Raw genomic sequence first — 18,032 nt, 5'->3', positions numbered from 1 at the left:
GATGGTGGACCTTCCCCGATGCAGCGTGAGATGGTGGACCTTCCCTGATGCAGCGTGAGATGGTGGACCTTCCCTGATGCAGCGTGAGATGGACCTTCCCCAATGCAGCGTGAGATGGTGGACCTTCCCTGATGCAGCATGAGATGGTGGACCTTCCACAATGCAGCGTGAGATGGTGGACCTTCCCTTATGCAATGTGAGATGGACCTTCCCTGCTGCAGCTTGAGATGGTGGACCTTCCCTCGATGCATCCTGTTGCAGCGTGTGATGGTGGACCTTCCCTCGATGCATCCTGTTGCAGCGTGTGATGGTGGACCTTCCCTGATGCACTCTGATCCAGTGTGAGATGGTGGACCTTCCCTGATGCAATGTGAGATGGATGTTAGACCTCTCTCGAGGCATCGTGAGATGGTGGACCCTCCCCGATGCAGCTTGAGATGGTGGACCTTCCCCGATGCAGCCTGAGATGGTTGACCTTTCCCGATGCAGTGTGAGATGGTTGACCTTCCCTGATGCAGCGTGAGGTGGTGGACCTCTCCCTGATGCAGCGTGAGATGGTGGACCTTCCCTGATGCAGCTTGAGATGGTGGACCTTCCCTGATGGAGCGTGTGATGGTGGACGTTCCCTGATGCAGCGTGAGATGGTGGACCTTCCCTGATGCAGCGTGAGATGGTGGACCTTCCCTGATGCAGCGTGAGATGGTGGACCTTCCCTGATGCAGCGTGAGATGGTGGACCTTCCCTGATGCAGCGTGAGATGGTGGACCTTCCCTGATGCAGCGTGAGATGGTGGACCTTTACTGATGGTGGGCCTGTCCTGAGGCAGCGCTAGGTGGTGGGCATGTCCTGAGGCAGTGCGTGATGGTGTGCCAGGATGGAGAAAGACCCTTTGTGTAAGGTAAGGTTATACTTGTTACAGGAGCTGTTGGACATTCCCTGCTGCACTGTGATGGAAGGAAGAGACCCTGGTGAGACATAAAGACCCTGACCTGATTGACTGGATGGACGGAAGACCCTGCCGTGACTAGATCAAGACCCTTCTGTGACTGGATGACAGAAGACCTTTGTGTGACTGGATGGACAGAAGACACTGCTGTGACTGGATGGATGGAAGACCCTGCTGTAGGTTTCAGAAGTCCCTGGTGCGACCGGAGGGATGGAAAATCCTGCTGCGAAGACCCTGGTGAGACAATGGATGTAAGACCTTGACCTGATTGGATGGAAGGAAGACCCTGGTGTGACTGGACGGAAGACCCTGCTGTGACTGGAAGGATGAAAGACCATGGCAACAAGATGGATGGAAGACCTTGGTGTGCTTGGCCGGAAGACCCTGGTGTGACTGGATGGATGAAAGACCATGGCAACAAGATGGATGGAAGACCTTGGTTTGACTGGATAATGACCTTGTGTGACTGGCTGAAGACCCTGCTGTGACTGGAAGGATGAAAGACCATGGCAACAAGATGGATGGAAGACCTTGGTGTGCTTGGCTGGAAGACCCTGGTGTGACTGGATGGATGAAATACCATGGCAACTGGTTGGATGGAAGACCTTGGTGTGACTGGATAATGACCTTGTGTGACTGGCTGAAGACCCTGCTGTGACTGGATGGACGGAAGTCCCTGCTGTGACTGCGTGTAAGGAAATCCCTGCTGTGACTGGATGGACAGAAGTCTCTGCTGTGACTGGAAGAATACGCCGCGGACAGGATGGATGGAAGACCCTGGTGAGGGATGGATGGAAGACCCTGGTGACTGGATGGAAGACCTTGGTGACTGGATGGAAGACCTGGTGACTGGATGGAAGACCCTGGTGACTGGATGGAAAACCCTGGTGACTGGATGGAAGACCCTGGTGACTGGATGGAAGACCCTGGTGACTGGATGGAAGACCCTGGTGACTGGATGGAAGACCCTGGTGACTGGATGGATGACCCTGGTGGATGGAAGCCCCTGGTGACTGGATGGAAGCCCCTGGTGACTGGATGGAAGACTGGATGTATGACCCTGGTGACTGGTTGTATGACCCTGGTGACTGGATGGAAGACCCTGGTGACTGGATGGAAGACCCCAGTGACTGAATGGAAGACCCTGGTGACTGGATGGATGACCCTGGTGACTGGATGGAAGACCCTGGTGAATGGATGGATGACCCTGGTGAGACTGGATGGAAGATAGGATGGAAGACCCTGGTGACTGGATGGAAGACTGGATGGATGACCCTGGTGACTGGATGGATGACCCTGGTGACTGGATGGATGACCCTGGTGACTGGATGGATGACCCTGGTGACTGGATGGAAGACCCTGGTGACTGAATGGAAGACCCTGGTGACTAGATGGAAGACTGGATGTAAGCCCATGGTGACTGGATGGAAGACCCTGGTGACTGGATGGAAGACCCTGGTGACTGGATGGAAGACCCTGGTGACTGGATGGAAAGACCCTGGTGACTGGATGGAATGACCCTGGTGACTGGATGAAGACTGGACTGGATGGAAAGACCCTGGTGACTGGATGGAAGACCCCTGGTGACTGGATGGAAGAACTGGATGGAAGACCCTGGATGGACTGGACTGGATGGAAGACCCTGGTGACTGGATGACCTAAGACCCCTGGTGACTGGATGGAAGACCCTGGTGACTGGATGGAAGACTGGATGGAAGACCTGGTGACTGGATGGAAGACTGACTGATGGAAGACCCTGGTGACTGGATGGAAGGTGACTGGATGGAAGACCCTGGTGACTGGATGAGAAGACCTGGATGGAAGACCCTGACTGGATGGAAGACCTGGATGGAAGACCCTGGTAGATGGATGGATGACCCTGGTGACTGGATGGATGACCCTGGTGACTGGATGGAAGACCCTGGTGACTGGATGGAAGACCCTGACCCTGGTGACTGGATGGAAGACCCTGGTGACTGAGATGGAAGACCCTGGATGGACCCTGGTGACTGGATGGAAGACCCTGGTGACTGGATGGAAGACCCTGGTGACTGGATGGAAGACCCTGGTGACTGGATGGATGGAGACCCTGGTGACTGGATGGAAGACCCTGGTGACTGGATGGAAGACCCTGGACTGGAACCCTGGTGACTGGATGGAAGACTGGATGACCCTGGTGACTAGATGGAAGACTGGATGGAAGGATGGACCCCTGGTGACTGGATGGAAGACCCTGGTGACTGGATGGAAGACCCTGGTGACTGGATGAAGACCCTGGTGACTGTGACTGGATGGAAGACCCTGAGTGGTGACTGGATGGAAGACCCTGGTGACTGGATGGAAGACTGGATGGAAGCCCCTGGTGACTGGATGGAAGCCCCTGGTGACTGGATGGAAGACCCTGGTGACTGGATGGAAGACCCTGGTGACTGGATGGAAGACCCTGACTGGATGGAAGACCCTGACTGGATGGAAGACTGGATGAAGACCCTGGTGACTGGATGGAATGACCCCTGGTGACTGGATGGAAGACCCTGGTGACTGGATGGAAGACCCTGGTGGACTGGATGGAAGACTGGATGGAAGACCCCTGGTGATGGAGAGACTGGATGGAAGACTGGAAGAACCCACTGGATGGAAGACTGATGGAAGACTGGACTGGATGGAAGACTGGATGGGACTGGATGGAAGACTGGATGGAAGACCCTGTGAAAGACTGGATGGAAGACTGGATGGATGACCCCTGGTGACTGGATGAGACTGGATGGAAGACCCTGGTGAGACTGAGTGGACTGGATGGACCCTGGTGACTGGAAGACTGGACTGGATGGAAGACCCTGCTGTGACTGGATGAATGGAAGCTCCTGCTGACTGGATGGAAGACTGAAGAAAATGCTGGTGACAGGATGATCCTGCTGGAATACCTTGATCCTTGGTTGACCCTGGTGAGACTGGACAAGACCCTGGTGAGACTGGAAGAAGACTAGAACACTGGATGATGACCCTGGAAGACTGGATGAATGGAAGCTCCTATGACTTGAAGAAAATGCTGGTGACAGTATGATCCTGCTGCGACTGGTTGGATGACCCTGGTGACTTTGAAGACCCTGGTGAGACTGGATGGATAGAACACGCTAGTGAGACTGGAAGAAGACTGGATGGATGAAGACCCTGCTGTGACTGGATGGATGGAAGACCCTGCTGCGACTGTATGAGATGCTGGTGACTGGATGGATGGAACACCTTGGTGTGACTGGATGGATTGAAGACCCGTGGTGAGACAATGGATGCAAGACCTTGACCTGATTGGATGGATGGAGGACCCTGGTGTGACTGAATGGACCGAAGACCCTGCTGTGACTGGATGGAATAAAGACCCTGATGCGACTGGATGGCTGGAGGATTGAACACCCTGGTGTGACTGAATGGATGGATGAAGACCCTGCTGTGACTGGATGGAATGAAGACCCTGATGCGACTGGATGGCTGGAGGATTGAACACCCTGGTGTGACTGGATGGATGAAGACCCTGCTGAGACTGTATGAGATGCTGGTGACTGGATGGATTGAAGACCCTGGTGTGACTGGATGGATTGAAGACCCTGGTGTGACTGGATGGATGGAAGACCCTGGTGTGACTGGATGGATGGAAGACCCTGGTGAGACTGGAAGAAGATGCTGGTGACTGGATGGATGGAAGACCCTGGTGCACCTGGATGGACGGAAGACCCTGCTGCAACTGGAAGAAGATGCTGGTGACTGGATGGATGGAAGACCCTGATGTGACTGGATGGATGGAAGACCCTGCTGCACCTGGATGGATGGAAGACCCTGCTGCAACTGGAAGAAGATGCTGGTGACTGGATGGATGGAAGACCCTGGTGTGACTGGATGAATGGAAGACCCTGGTGTGACTGGATGGATGGAACACCCTGGTGTGACTGGATTGAAGGAAGACCCTGATGCGACTGGATGGCTGGAGGATTGAAGACCCTGCTGTGACTGGATGGATTGAAGACCTTGATATGACTGGATGGCTGGAGGATTGAAGACCCTGATGTGACTGGATGGAAGGAAGACCCTGATGTGACTGGATGGCTGGAGGATTGAACACCCTGGTGTGACTGGATGGAAGGAAGACCCTGATGCGACTGGATGGCTGGAGGATTGAAGACCCTGGTGTGACTGGATGGAAGAGAAGACCCTGATGACTGGATGACTGGAGGATTGAAGACCCTGATGTGACTGGATGGAAGGAAGACCCTGATGCGACTGGATGGCTGGAGGATTGAAGACCCTGATGTGACTGGATGGAAGGAAGACCCTGATGCGACTGGATGGCTGGAGGATTGAACACCCTGGTGTGACTGGATGGAAGGAAGACCCTGATGCGACTGGATGGCTGGAGGATTGAAGACCCTGATGTGACTGGATGGAAGGAAGACCCTGATGCGACTGGATGGCTGGAGGATTGAACACCCTGGTGTGACTGGATGGAAGGAAGACCCTGATGTGACTGGATGGCTGGAGGATTGCCCACCCTGATGCGACTGGATTGCTGGAGGATTGAACACCCTGGTGTGACTGGATGGCTGGAGGATTGAACACCCTGGTGTGACCGGATGGCTGGAGGATTGAACACCCTGGTGTGACTGGATGGAAGGAAGACCCTGATGCGACTGGATGGCTGGAGGACCCTGATACGACTGGATGGCTGGAGGATTGAACACCCTGGTGTGACTAGATGGCTGGAGGATTGAACACCCTGGTGTGACTGGATGGAAGGAAGACCCTGATGCGACTGGATGGCTGGAGGATTGAACACCCTGGTGTGACTAGATGGCTGGAGGATTGAACACCCTGGTGTGACTGGATGGAAGGAAGACCCTGATGCGACTGGATGGCTGGAGGATTGAACACCCTGGTGTGACTGGATGGCTGGAGGATTGAACACCCTGGTGTGACTGGATGGAAGGAAGACCCTGATGCGACTGGATGGCTGGAGGATTGAAGACCCTGATATGACTGGATGGAAGGAAGACCCTGATGCGACTGGATGTCTGAGGATTGAACACCCTGGTGACTGGATGGAAGGAAGACCCCCTGATGATGGATGGCTGGAGGATTGCCCACCCTGATGCGACTGGATGGCTGGAGGATTGAACACCCTGGTGTGACTGGATGGCTGGAGGATTGAACACCCTGATGTGACTGGATGGCTGGAGGATTGAACACCCTGGTGTGACTGGATGGAAGGAAGACCCTGATGCGACTGGATGTCTGGAGGATTGAACACCCTGGTGTGACTGGATGGAAGGAAGACCCTGATGCGACTGGATGGCTGGAGGATTGCCCACCCTGATGCGACTGGATGGCTGGAGGATTGAACACCCTGGTGTGACTGGATGGCTGGAGGATTGAACACCCTGATGTGACTGGATGGCTGGAGGATTGAACACCCTGGTGTGACTGGATGGAAGGAAGACCCTGATGCGACTGGATGGCTGGAGGATTGAAGACCCTGATGTGACTGGATGAATTGAAAACCCTGATGTGACTGGATGGATGAAGACCCTGATGTGACTGGATGGATGAAGACCCTGCTGTGACTGGATGAAGACCCTGCTGTGACTGGATGAAGACCCTGGTGTGACTGGATGGACGGAAGCCCCTGCTGCCATGGTGGACGGAAGACCCTACTGTCTTGATGGACAGAAGCCCCTGCTGCCTTGATGGACGGAAGACCCTGCTGCCTTGATGGACGGAAGAGCCTGCTGCCTTGTTGACGGAAGACCCTGCTGCCTTGTTGACGGAAGACTCTGGTGCGACTGGATGGAAGACCCTGGTGAGACTGGATGAAAACTCACGTGTGACTGGATGCATGGAAGACCCAGGTGTGACCCTTGTTGTAACTGAATAGAGAGAATATACTGCTCCGACTGGTGACTGGAGGGATGGAATACCCTGGTGAGTCTGGATGGAAGACCCTTATGAGACTGCATGGATAGAAGACCTAGGTGTGACTGGATGGATGAAGACTGGTGTGACTGGATGAAGACCTTGGTGTTACTTGAGGGAGTCCTTGGTGTGACTGGATGGGTGGAAAATTGAATGAATACCATGGTGAGCCTGGAGGGACGTTGATGTTTCGAATGCAAGATAATGAAGTATATTGATAGGACCAATTAAGTCAGGTGAGTAAGGTAAGATTTTAGGTTGTTGACCAGAAATGGCAAGCTGGCGATGTACTGTGAGATTCAGGAGATGGACATGGCTCGGCCCTGGGACAGCCCGAGATGGTGGACCTTTCCTTGGCCAGCACCAGATGTGGACCTTTCCTCGTGCAGCAAGACATGGATCTTTCCTTGGCCAGCACCAGATGGTGGACCTTCCTTGGGCAGCACGAGATGGTGGACCTTTCCTTTGGCAGCACGAGATGGTGGACCTTCCTTGGGCAGCACAAGATGGTGGACCTTTCCATGACCAGTACGAGATGATGGACCTGGACCAGAGTGAGATGGTGGAACTGGACCAGCGTGAGACGGTGGACCTTCCCCAATGCAGCGTGAGATGGTGGACCTTCCCCAATGCAGCGTGAGATGGTGGACCTTCCCCGATGCAGCGTGAGATAGTGGGCCTTCCCCAATGCAGCTTGATATGTTGGACCCTTCCCGATGCAGCGTTGAGATGGACCTTCCCGATGCAGCGTGAGATGGTGGACCCCCTTGATGCAGCGTGAGATGGTGGACCCCCCTGATGCAGCATGAGATGCAGTGATGCAGTGTGAGATGGTGGACCCTCCCTGATGCAGTGGGAGATGGTCCTTCCTTGGGCAGCACGAGATTGTGGACCTTTCCTTGACCAGAGTGAGATGGTGGAACTGGATCAGCGTGAGACGGTGGACCTTCCCCAATGCAGCGTGAGATGGTGGACCTTCCCCGATGCAGCATGAGATGGTGGACCTTCCCTGATGCAGCGTGAGTTGGTGGACCTTCCCCGATGCAGCGTGAGATGGTGGACCTTCCCGATGCAGCTTGAGATGGTGGACCATCCCCAGTGCAGCGTGAGATGGTGGACCTTCCCAGATGCAGCATGACATGGTGGACCCTCCCTGATGCAGCATGAGATGGTGGACCCCCCTTATGCAGCATGAGATGGTGGACCCTCCCTGATGCAGTGTGAGATGGTGGACCTGGACCAGCATGAGATGGACCTTTTTGGGGCAGCACGAGATGGTGGACCTTTCCTTGGGCAGCCCGAGATAATGGACCTTTCCTTGGGCAGCACGAGATAATGGACCTTTCCTTGGGTAGCATTGGATGGTGGACCTTTCTTTTGGCAGCACGAGATGGTGGACCTTCCTTGGGCAGCACAAGATGGTGGACCTTTCCATGACCAGTACGAGATGATGGACCTGGACCAGAGTGAGATGGTGGAACTGGACCAGCGTGAGACGGTGGACCTTCCCCAATGCAACGTGAGATGGTGGACCTTCCCCAATGCAGCGTGAGATGGTGGACCTTCCCCGATGCAGCGTGAGATAGTGGGCCTTCCCTGATGCAGCTTGATATGTTGGACCCTTCCCCGATGCAGCGTGAGATGGACCCCCCGATGCAGCGTGACATGGTGGACCCTCCCTGATGCAGCATGAGATGGTGGACCCCCCTGATGCAGCATGAGATAGTTGATCCCCCTTGATGCAGTGTGAGATGGTGGACCCTCCCTGATGCAGTGGGAGATGGTGGACCTTCCTTTGGCAGCACGAGATTGTGGACCTTTCCTTGACCAGAGTGAGATGGTGGAACTGGACCAGAGTGAGATGGTGGAGCTGGATCAGCGTGAGACAGTGGACCTTCCCCAATGCAGCGTGAGATGGTGGACCTTCCCCGATGCAGCATGAGATGGTGGACCTTCCCTGATGCAGCGTGAGTTGGTGGACCTTCCCCGATGCAGCGTGAGATGGTGGACCTTCCCCGATGCAGCTGGAGATGGTGGACCATCCCCAGTGCAGCGTGAGATGGTGGACCTTCCCAGATGCAGCATGACATGGTGGACCCTCCCTGATGCAGCATGAGATGGTGGACCCCCTTATGCAGCATGAGATGGTGGACCCTCCCTGATGCAGTGTGAGATGGTGGACCTGGACCAGCATGAGATGGACCTTTTTGGGGCAGCACGAGATGGTGGACCTTTCCTTGGGCAGCCCGAGATAATGGACCTTTCCTTGGGCAGCACGAGATAATGGACCTTTCCTTGGGCAGCATTGGATGGTGGACCTTTTTCTTGGGCAGCACGAGATGGTGGACCTTTCCTTGGGCAGCACGAGATGGTGGACCTTTCCTTGGGCAGCACGAGATGGTGGACCTTTCCTTTGGCAGCACGAGATGGTGGACCTTTCCTTTGGCAGCACGAGATGGTGGACCTTCCCTTGGGCAGCACGAGATAGTGGACTTTCCCTTGGCAGCACGAGATGGTGGACCTTTCCTTGGGCAGCACGAGATGGTGGACCTTTCCTTGGGCAGCACGAGATGGTGGTGGTGACCTTTCCTTGGGCAGCACGCAGATAGTGGACTTTCCTTGGCGAGATGGTGGACCTTTCCTTGGGCAGCACGAGATGGTGGACCTTCCCTTGGGCAGCACGAGATAGTGGACTTTCCCTTGGCAGCACGAGATGGTGGACCTTCCCTTGGGCAGCACGAGATAGTGGACTTTCCCTTGGCAGCACGAGATGGTGGACCTTTCCTGATTAACTAAGGTGGTGTACCCATGGCACTCAGAGATGGTAGACCTTCCCTTGGACAGCAGGAGGAGCAGGACCTGGAGCAGTGTTAGTTGGACGTAAAATGGAGCAGTGTAAGATAGTGGATACAAGGTAGCATGAACTGGATTTGGACCTTGGTGCAGGATGGTGGTATCTTTCATACATCCTCTACAGATGAGGACCTGTGGAGCCTTGGCATATCCCTGTATACACTGAAATGAAAGAGGCATAGACCTTTCCTTGAGATGGTGATCCTGAAGAAGTGCTGAGTTTCAAAGCAGAACATAGCCCTAGATGCAGAAAATGCTACCTGATGTGGATGGCTTATGTGAAGCTTCACAAAATGTAATCCTTCCCTTGTAGTAGTGGCTTGTAAAAAGGACGCACCCAAAACTCAATGTTACATGATTTGGACATTTTGAGAAACATTTACATCATCCATGACCGGGATGGAGAGTGAGAGTGAATATTCCACATCACCACTTTTACAGTTATTCATGGACAGCATATGAAATGTTTTCTTGTCTTTATGAACTAGTTTCCTGTTAAATGTCTTCAGAATTATCTGTGCAAAGTCACTTGCTTCTGAAATTATGTGTAAAATGTACTAAATGTCATTAATTCGACTGAATGAGCATTCTGAAACCCTATTATTGATGAAAGGTAAACACATGAATTATTTTATTGTGATATGAATGAAATGAGAAATAAAAATAATTTTATATCTATTAGTGTCTTCTCTATATTACTGCATTGGTGGTTAGTAGACAAACACAGCTTGATACTATGGGCAGTTGGTACAATCACTAATTACAATGCACAATCTGACCACATGATACACCTATCACGACAAAGAAAAGACTGGGGAGGACAGTCTCTTCTCCACTCAATTATTCCCAATTGCAAATGTCTGCTTCATTGGGAACGTCCACATGTGTTGTGGCTTCAGAAGTGGTTGTCAGACTGTCTTGAACAGATGTCTTTGACGTCAAATTGTTCTTGCAGGTACCCTTCTGTTACTGTAGGGTTGCTGGCCAGAACCTGCGTTGTTACTGGTGGGTGGCAACTATTGGGACAGGCTGTATTTTCAATTATTTTGATAAAAAACATACCTTCAAAACACTGCAAGGTCAACAAGAAGTTGTTATCCATAACGTTTGTCAATTTTGTATTTCCTAGCTTCTAAAATACCACACTGCAAGGTCAGACTGAAGCATACCTATGTATACACAAAGAACTTAATTAAGCACCCCTGTAATTTTGCAATGGTAGGTTTTCAACAGATACATAAGACTTATCTCTGACCCATATGGTATTTTGCCTGGTAACCATGATGATTTTATGATAATTGCTCATTTTAAAATAACACTGTTCATACAAAACCATGTCTGTACAAGTATGGCCCTGGAATGTTCTATGTTGAATTTATTGGTGAATGTGGACATTCAAAATGATTCAAGGTCAATACAGAGTGTAACCTACATGTGACTGTATGACAGCCAGCACCCTCCTCCTTATACCCCTGTCAGCCTCCTGACCCTCTGAAGGGACAGTCTATGCCATTGCTCGTGTAAAGCAGCTTCAGGTTCTGTACAGGAGGATCCCTTTGTTGCACACACGACGACCAATCATGTCACAGATATGCTCCAAAAGGTTAAGATTGGGGCTCACTCAATCGTGAGATATGTCAGGGGGTGCTTAACTAAGTTCTTTGTGTATAGCTCTCCATCTGTCCTTTCCCCTGAGATGAACAGATGTGTTGTTCTGTACACTTGTACACTTCTTAAGACTGCACTGAGTGGAAATGATATGTGAATGAATGGCCCCGCTAAGTGAACATTGCTGACCATTTTTCTTAAATATGTCAAGCTTCTTGCATATTTTATTCCATTCAAACAACTGCTTGGTTGTTTCATGTCACAAGAACTTTTGTCTCTGTGTAATATACTGAAAGGCAAAAGAAACTTAATATTAGAAATGACATTTGAGTATCAATGTAGTATTTGAACCTATTTTTTTAAATATACACCAGAAGTCAAGTTTGAGGAAACATGAATCGTGGTCGGATAGCCTGCATTGCCCCAAAAAGTATTGTTGGAGATTGAAGTTAGAAATGTTTTGTTTTTGGGAGAGGGAAAAGTTCCCACAAACACAACATTGAAATCGAGATGCACGTGCATCATAAATGCATTCAGGCATAAATTGCCGGCTTGAATGGCAATCGTTCACTTGTTTTCTGAACACAGCAGCTATGACTAGGTTAGCGAGAGATCAACCACAACAAGCTATTGGACGTCTGCACACTGGTCAACATGCTCGAGTCATTGCTTATGACTTCAGTTGCAGCGTACGAACGATAAAACGTCTTAGAGTGCGATACAACGCCACCAGCAGCACTGATGACCGTCCATGTAGTGGTCAACCCCGTGTAACAACATGTTGCCAGGACCGTCATATCGTCCATCAACACGTGCAAGACCTATTCGCAAGGGCCAGAGAAATAGCTTGGGTGACCATAGGAAACCACCAGCGACCAGTCAGTGACCTACCATTCGGCGACGTCTCCAAGCCAGGAACCTGTTTTGTCGATGTCCTGCAAGGAGACCCATATTCACCCAACGTCACCGCCGGGAACGTATCCAAGTGGACACAACAGCGGCAAAACTGGCGTGGGGGACAATGGAGAGGGGTTATCTTCTCTGATGAAAGTCGGTGCTGCATTTCAGTGGCGTATTATTTTAAAAAATAGGTTCAAATGATCCATTGATACTTAAATGTCATTTCCAATATTACATTTCTTTTGCCGTTCAGTATATATAAACTACTTTAAAACATTGTAGCAATCAATAAATTGTTTTCTTTACACAAATTAAAACCTTGCCATGTCATTTTCCATTGTTACTCAAAAAGCTCACATAAACTAAAGTCTGTTTGATTTCATTTGAGACCGATGAATTGCTCACCAACACAAAATCTAATAAATCCAACAAAATCAAAATTTGCATTTGTGTAGAAGAGCCAGGTGTGTGAGTTGCATGTGTGAAATTTAAATTTCACTGCACACGCTTTGATTACCTGGCTGTTTTACCAGCAAGTGGTCCCCCCTCATAACAAACAGCAAACTGTAACAACAAAATAATGATCAACTTTAAACTTATGATACAAATCATCAGAGTTGGTCTGTTGATTTCATGTGACTGTGCAAAGTTTGGTTTTGTTGCATTTATTAGAGTTTGTATTAGTGAGCAATTCATCGGTCTCAAATGAAATCGGACCGCCTCCGTGGTGTAGTGGTTAGATCGTCCGCCCGAAGAGCGGAAGGTTGCGGGTTCGATCCCCTACCGCCTCATACCAAAAGATGTTAACATATGGTACTTGTTGGTCCAAGCCGAGGACTGGTCGGCTCGGAGTCAGTATAATATGTCAGAGTGGGGTATTCATGCTTCACTGCGGCATGGTATCTCAGTGGGCTAGAACTATAAAACCAGCTTAGATAGACACTATCTCAGTAACGTATTAAAGTTTTTTAATATTGGACCCAGTATCTCACATTTGATAGAAACATTCTATAATGATATTGAATCGAGAGTCTTAGTGAATGGATTTGCGTCAACTCCTTTTAAAATAGGTCGGGGATGGCGCCAGGGGGACCCGCTAGCGCCGTACATCTTTCTGTTGTGTGTAGAAATCCTGGGTATCATGATACGAAACAACAAAAATATAAAGTGGATTAAACTTGGAAGTATAGCATATCTTCTATCACAGTTCGCAGATGATACAACACTTACATTAGACTGATCAGAGAAATGCCTCTATGCAGTTTTGAGTACATTAGAACTATTTAGCCGTTTTTCAGGTTTGAAAGTTAACGTAGATAAAACTAAACTAATAGGGATAGGCTCCAAAATGAGGTCCCGATATAAGATGTGTAAAGAATGGAATTTTGACTGGTCACAAACAGACTTCACGCTCTTGGGAATACATTTCGATACTGATCTTGATAATATGGTTGAAATAAACTACAATGAAAAACTAGCTCAGATTGAAAGGTAAATGAACATTTGGTCAGCTCATACCTTAACCGTACGGAAGAAATACTGTTCTTAAATCACTTCTACTACCTAAGCTTAACCACCTATTCTCAGCTCTACCAAATCCCAAAAAATGTGTCATTGAAAGACTTAAAAAAAAGTGTTTTAATTTCATATGGAAAAACAAACCTGATAAGATTAAAAGAGATGTAATGATGTTAAACCCAGAGCATGGGGGGATAAAAACTCCAAATATTAGAAAAATAATATCATCACAAAAACAAAAATGGATAAAGAGAATAAGCGGTCATGACCTCAAATGGATGCTTCTCTTCACCAGTCAATTTAAAATCAGGACACAATTTTACTGACGGATAGTTACTATATACAAAATGAAATAATTCCCTCTTCAACTAACTCCTTTTGGAATACATACTTTTAGAATGGTCGAACTTTATATCCATGTGTTAAAGAGAAATTGTAAATGAAGAAGAAATACAATGCCAATCCTTATGGAATAACGACAATATCAGAATTGATAGTCATCCCTTTCTGTATCGTGAGTGGTTCAAAAAAGGTGTCGTTTTTGTGAATGATTTAATACATGAAGAAGGCTGACTGTTCACATATAAAGAATTTTCCAATACCTTTTCAATAAAAACCAATTTCTTAACGTATGAATCAGTGAAAAAAGCAATTATAACATATGCTCGAACACTGAATATAAAGCAATTTAAAATGAAATTAAGCGAACCAATTTATCCTTTTAATGTCTCAAAAATTGACACCATAATTGGGAGTAAAAAACTATATGCCTCCCTCTTGAACTCAAAATTTGTTCGGTTGCCAAGTTTTTCAAAATGGGAATGAGTTCTAAAGAGAGATTTTACTGAAAACGACTGGAATTTTTTTAACATTATTGCAAATAAATGTTCGCGAAGCATAGACTTGAAATGGTTGCACTATAGAATTATCCACAATATCCTCCCAACAAGACAACTACTTTATAAAATTGGATACACATCCTCACCAATATGTCCATTTTGTGAACAAGAAAGAGAAACTATCAATCATATGTTATGGGAATGTGAATTTGTTTTTAAATTATGGAAAGAAATAGAATCATGGTTGAACTCAGTACAGTTACAACTGGAACTCACAAATAAAATCGTTAATTGGGAATGAAAGGAAAAAACAATAATCCGATTAATGAAATCATTTCAGTTGTCAAACATTATATCTACAGATGCAGCATAAATGGTTTCAAACCAAAGTTAGAATATTTAAAAAATGAAATTCACTATAATATGTCAAGATATGTTTAGCTATCAGAGGGAACTGAGCAATTATTTTTTCAATAATGGTCAACATTACATTTATTACCGGTACTTGGAAATTAATCCAGCCAATTATACTTTTTCAGCCAACTGTACATTTCCATACATGTATACATATACCATTGTATTATTATGAAACTTATCTATACATGTTTGCCTATATATGAAATATGGAAAATAAAAAAATAAAAATAAAAACAGCTTAAGTCTGGGCTAGTACAAGCAGCCGCACATACACATACACACGCATGCATGTCGTCATATGAGCAAAATATTCTCAAGCACGACGTTAAAACCCAATTTCACCTCACCTCAAATGAAATCAAACGGACTGTAATAACGTAGGCACTTTGGCACAGGATAGTATTTGAGTTTTATACATTCCCTGAGTTAAGTACATTAAATATATCTGTCTCAATATATAGATATATATATATATGAAAGGAAAACAGCTTGACTATTATTTTCATAACCAGCTGTCTATAATCAAAGGTGGACAATGATAAAATGTGTGACAGATGTCCCCAATGTCATGCTTCAGTGGTCGAACGGCCATTGTCTAACTTTGGTTATAGACAGCTGACCCACAAATGACTGCCCTGCTGGCCATGATAATTATAGTCAAGCTGCTTTAATTTCATTTGTATGGACAGCAATGTCTTTATTTGGTTTTCTCATGGAGTTGGTGTCCTACGCCCAAGTCCCTACGATACTAATTAATACTATGCAGAGCTCCAGATAAGATTTAGCTCATGTGGGTACTGTACCCACTGTATTTTTATGGAGTGGGTATTATGAATGTTGAGTGGGTATTTCATTTTCCGTTACCCACTGCTTTCAAATATGTACGTATTTCAGTCATATTACTCACCTAAGTATTATGTCATTGAGTAAGTTTACTAAGCAGGTATGTTCTGCCTTATGTCATACCTAATCAAAACCAAGTTAAATATAATGGAAATGATTTCAGAAAAAATCACTCATCCTATACTGAAAGTACAACACTTGTCTTATAAAAACAGTACAACTTGATAGCAATCAATGTCTTTTTCATGACGCAAGCAATTTTTATAAATATATTCCGTGCGCATTTGTTTTAAACTTTTTGCGTATCTAACATTTTAAATGCTTAATTGGTACGCAACAATTATTTTTTAGTAGCGTAATTGGAAATTTTCTATGCGTATTTTACCCGGATACGCAGCTTATCTGGTCCTCTGCTACGTATCATATTAGTGTGCAATTTTTTTGTTGAATTGTTCCTTATTTACTGAATCACCAACAGTTTCAAATCACACACCCTCCTTACCGCGCCTTGATTGGCAAATATGTTAAAACAGTTGCTAAACAGTTACACCTTACCTAAATCCTAATGACAAACTTCACTGTATTTACTTGTATTTCACAATACTGACACATTATAAAAAGTGACTGACTTATAACTGATACTCATACACTTCCATTTTTATACTGTACAACAATAAAATACCTGACTCATTTACTATAGTAGTTATATTTGTAATCTTGTAAGAGGTTTATACTGGGGGAAGTTCTTGACCCGAGATATGGAGACGTCATGTCCCAAAAGAAAAGACACAATGCCATTTAGAAAGTGGTCAAATGTCATATAGGTTATATTTGGGATTACACTTTCTCAGTAAAAAGCTGCGGTTAGATGGCTGACTTAGTGTAATGGCGATTAGGTGCCTGACTCTGAGGGTGTGGGTTCGAATCCCAGATGAGACTCAACCCAACAAAAGTACTCGAATCAGTACTTCATTGAGAAAGTGTAATCCCAAATATAACATATGTTACAGAGGTGTCCTCCCATTACCCAGACAGCCAGTTCGCAGACACCTTAAAACAACAACATTTACGGTTCAGTGAACAGATTATCTACTACCTGTTACCTACACATTATAATGGAATGGTCCAAATTAAAACACAGGAACAAACTGAAGCTATATTATTTACTTTGAAAGATGGACGAAAAGACAGTAATTTGAATCTTTATTGCTGCAATATAAAAACAGTATATTTTCATAAACATTTCTGTTTAACCTTCTAGTCTAACGGGAGTCGGCATCTTCACATTGAACACATTAGCTTAGCTATTAGAAATTGCGACACTGTTGTATCATATAAATCAAATAAAGACATATGTGAACCTAAATATTATTCATATGGAATAAAGAAGTTATATGTTTTGCACACAATATTAAGATATATGACCAGTGCATTTAATTACGATTATTTAGAATAACTATTTAAAATATGACACATCATGTCAATGTGGCCATGGATGTGAGAATGTTTTTCATTACTTCCTTGAATATCCATTGTACATTGTATACTACTCAAAGACAGAAACTGTTATAATCTTTAGAAAGTATTGTTAAAATTAGAACACTGATTTGTATTAATCGTATCTTACATGGCAATGCAGGTGTTTCATTTACTGCAAATCAGAATGTTTTCAAATATGTACATATCTCTCCAACAAAACGTTTTCTGAGTTAACTTCTGTTGTACATGTTATTATTGGGAGGGGGCTTTTCTATCAATAAACACAATCAAACCCCTCAGTGACAAACCTGTTTTTATATTCGATAGTAATTGATAGTAAAAACAATTTTGAGAAGAGATACCATTTATCATTTAAAAACAACAAAGTTCTATTTACACACAATCAAACTTCTCAGTAAGGAACCTGTTTCAGGCTCACCCTGCTCTACTCACTAGACAGGGGACTGTTCCATTATACCCGTAGGTGTTACCCTAATTAACCTTCTAGTTCAGTGTCTGTCAATTGGGTGTCTGTCAAATGGGAGATAACCGTTACAGATGTACATGCAACAATTTGCAGGTGAAATAACAGACTAAATCAAGTTTGACGAAATGGTACAACTGAACAATGTCTGATACAAAGATTTACGATACCTTCAACTTGATTCCAG

General features: G+C 46.4%; 3 protein-coding genes and 2 long non-coding RNA genes across 10 annotated transcripts; 3 read left to right on the top strand and 2 right to left on the bottom strand.

The window, feature by feature from the left end:
- Positions 1-509: 509 nt before the first annotated feature.
- LOC124267157 lies at positions 510-3,727 on the top strand. 3 transcript variants are annotated; one of them, XM_046702053.1, is made up of 9 exons: positions 707-1,122; positions 1,709-1,726; positions 1,792-1,896; positions 2,178-2,329; positions 2,363-2,439; positions 2,945-3,203; positions 3,255-3,392; positions 3,463-3,542; positions 3,706-3,727. In XM_046702053.1, coding segments are annotated over exons 2-9 (825 nt in total). In that variant the 5' UTR covers positions 707-1,122; positions 1,709-1,713; the 3' UTR covers positions 3,707-3,727. The 3 variants fall into 3 exon arrangements, 1 of the variants encoding a protein (XP_046558009.1); XR_006895962.1 differs by lacking the exons at positions 2,178-2,329; positions 2,363-2,439; positions 2,945-3,203; positions 3,463-3,542; positions 3,706-3,727 and adding an exon at positions 510-524 and having other exon boundaries at positions 642-1,505; positions 1,709-1,875; positions 3,253-3,334; XR_006895961.1 differs by lacking the exons at positions 707-1,122; positions 1,709-1,726; positions 1,792-1,896; ... (3 more) ...; positions 3,463-3,542; positions 3,706-3,727 and adding an exon at positions 2,721-2,880 and having other exon boundaries at positions 2,405-2,591.
- Positions 1,046-3,727, bottom strand: LOC124267160. 4 transcript variants are annotated; one of them, XR_006895963.1, is made up of 9 exons: positions 3,618-3,727; positions 3,458-3,536; positions 3,260-3,393; positions 2,957-3,018; positions 2,773-2,790; positions 2,622-2,666; positions 2,251-2,444; positions 1,707-1,788; positions 1,046-1,120 (listed from the first exon to the last, which is right to left on the bottom strand). It is a non-coding gene; the product is annotated as an uncharacterized LOC124267160 (long non-coding RNA). The 4 variants fall into 4 exon arrangements; XR_006895965.1 differs by lacking the exon at positions 2,957-3,018 and having other exon boundaries at positions 3,235-3,291; XR_006895964.1 differs by lacking the exon at positions 2,957-3,018 and having other exon boundaries at positions 3,260-3,291.
- A 686-nt stretch (positions 3,728-4,413) lies between these two features.
- Positions 4,414-4,806, top strand: LOC124267159. Its single transcript, XM_046702055.1, has 2 exons — positions 4,414-4,609; positions 4,659-4,806. Exons 1-2 carry the CDS (start codon positions 4,419-4,421, stop codon positions 4,804-4,806), a joined length of 339 nt encoding a protein of 112 aa, XP_046558011.1. The 5' UTR covers positions 4,414-4,418.
- Positions 4,807-4,927: 121 nt separating this feature from the next.
- Positions 4,928-6,826, bottom strand: LOC124267161. Its single transcript, XR_006895967.1, has 3 exons — positions 6,814-6,826; positions 6,467-6,620; positions 4,928-4,965 (listed from the first exon to the last, which is right to left on the bottom strand). It is a non-coding gene; the product is annotated as an uncharacterized LOC124267161 (long non-coding RNA).
- A 1,291-nt stretch (positions 6,827-8,117) lies between these two features.
- LOC124267158 lies at positions 8,118-9,831 on the top strand. Its single transcript, XM_046702054.1, has 5 exons — positions 8,118-8,187; positions 8,665-8,684; positions 9,072-9,115; positions 9,232-9,474; positions 9,532-9,831. Exons 1-5 carry the CDS (start codon positions 8,118-8,120, stop codon positions 9,698-9,700), a joined length of 546 nt encoding a protein of 181 aa, XP_046558010.1. The 3' UTR covers positions 9,701-9,831.
- Positions 9,832-18,032: the final 8,201 nt, after the last annotated feature.

The sequence above is a fragment of the Haliotis rubra genome, unplaced genomic scaffold, assembly GCF_003918875.1.
Source record: "Haliotis rubra isolate DU_JTF1 unplaced genomic scaffold, ASM391887v1 Scf13, whole genome shotgun sequence".
Taxonomy (NCBI): Eukaryota; Metazoa; Mollusca; class Gastropoda; order Lepetellida; family Haliotidae; genus Haliotis; species Haliotis rubra.
Note: the sequence above shows the minus strand (reverse complement) of the source record. Positions and strands in the feature narration are given on the sequence as shown.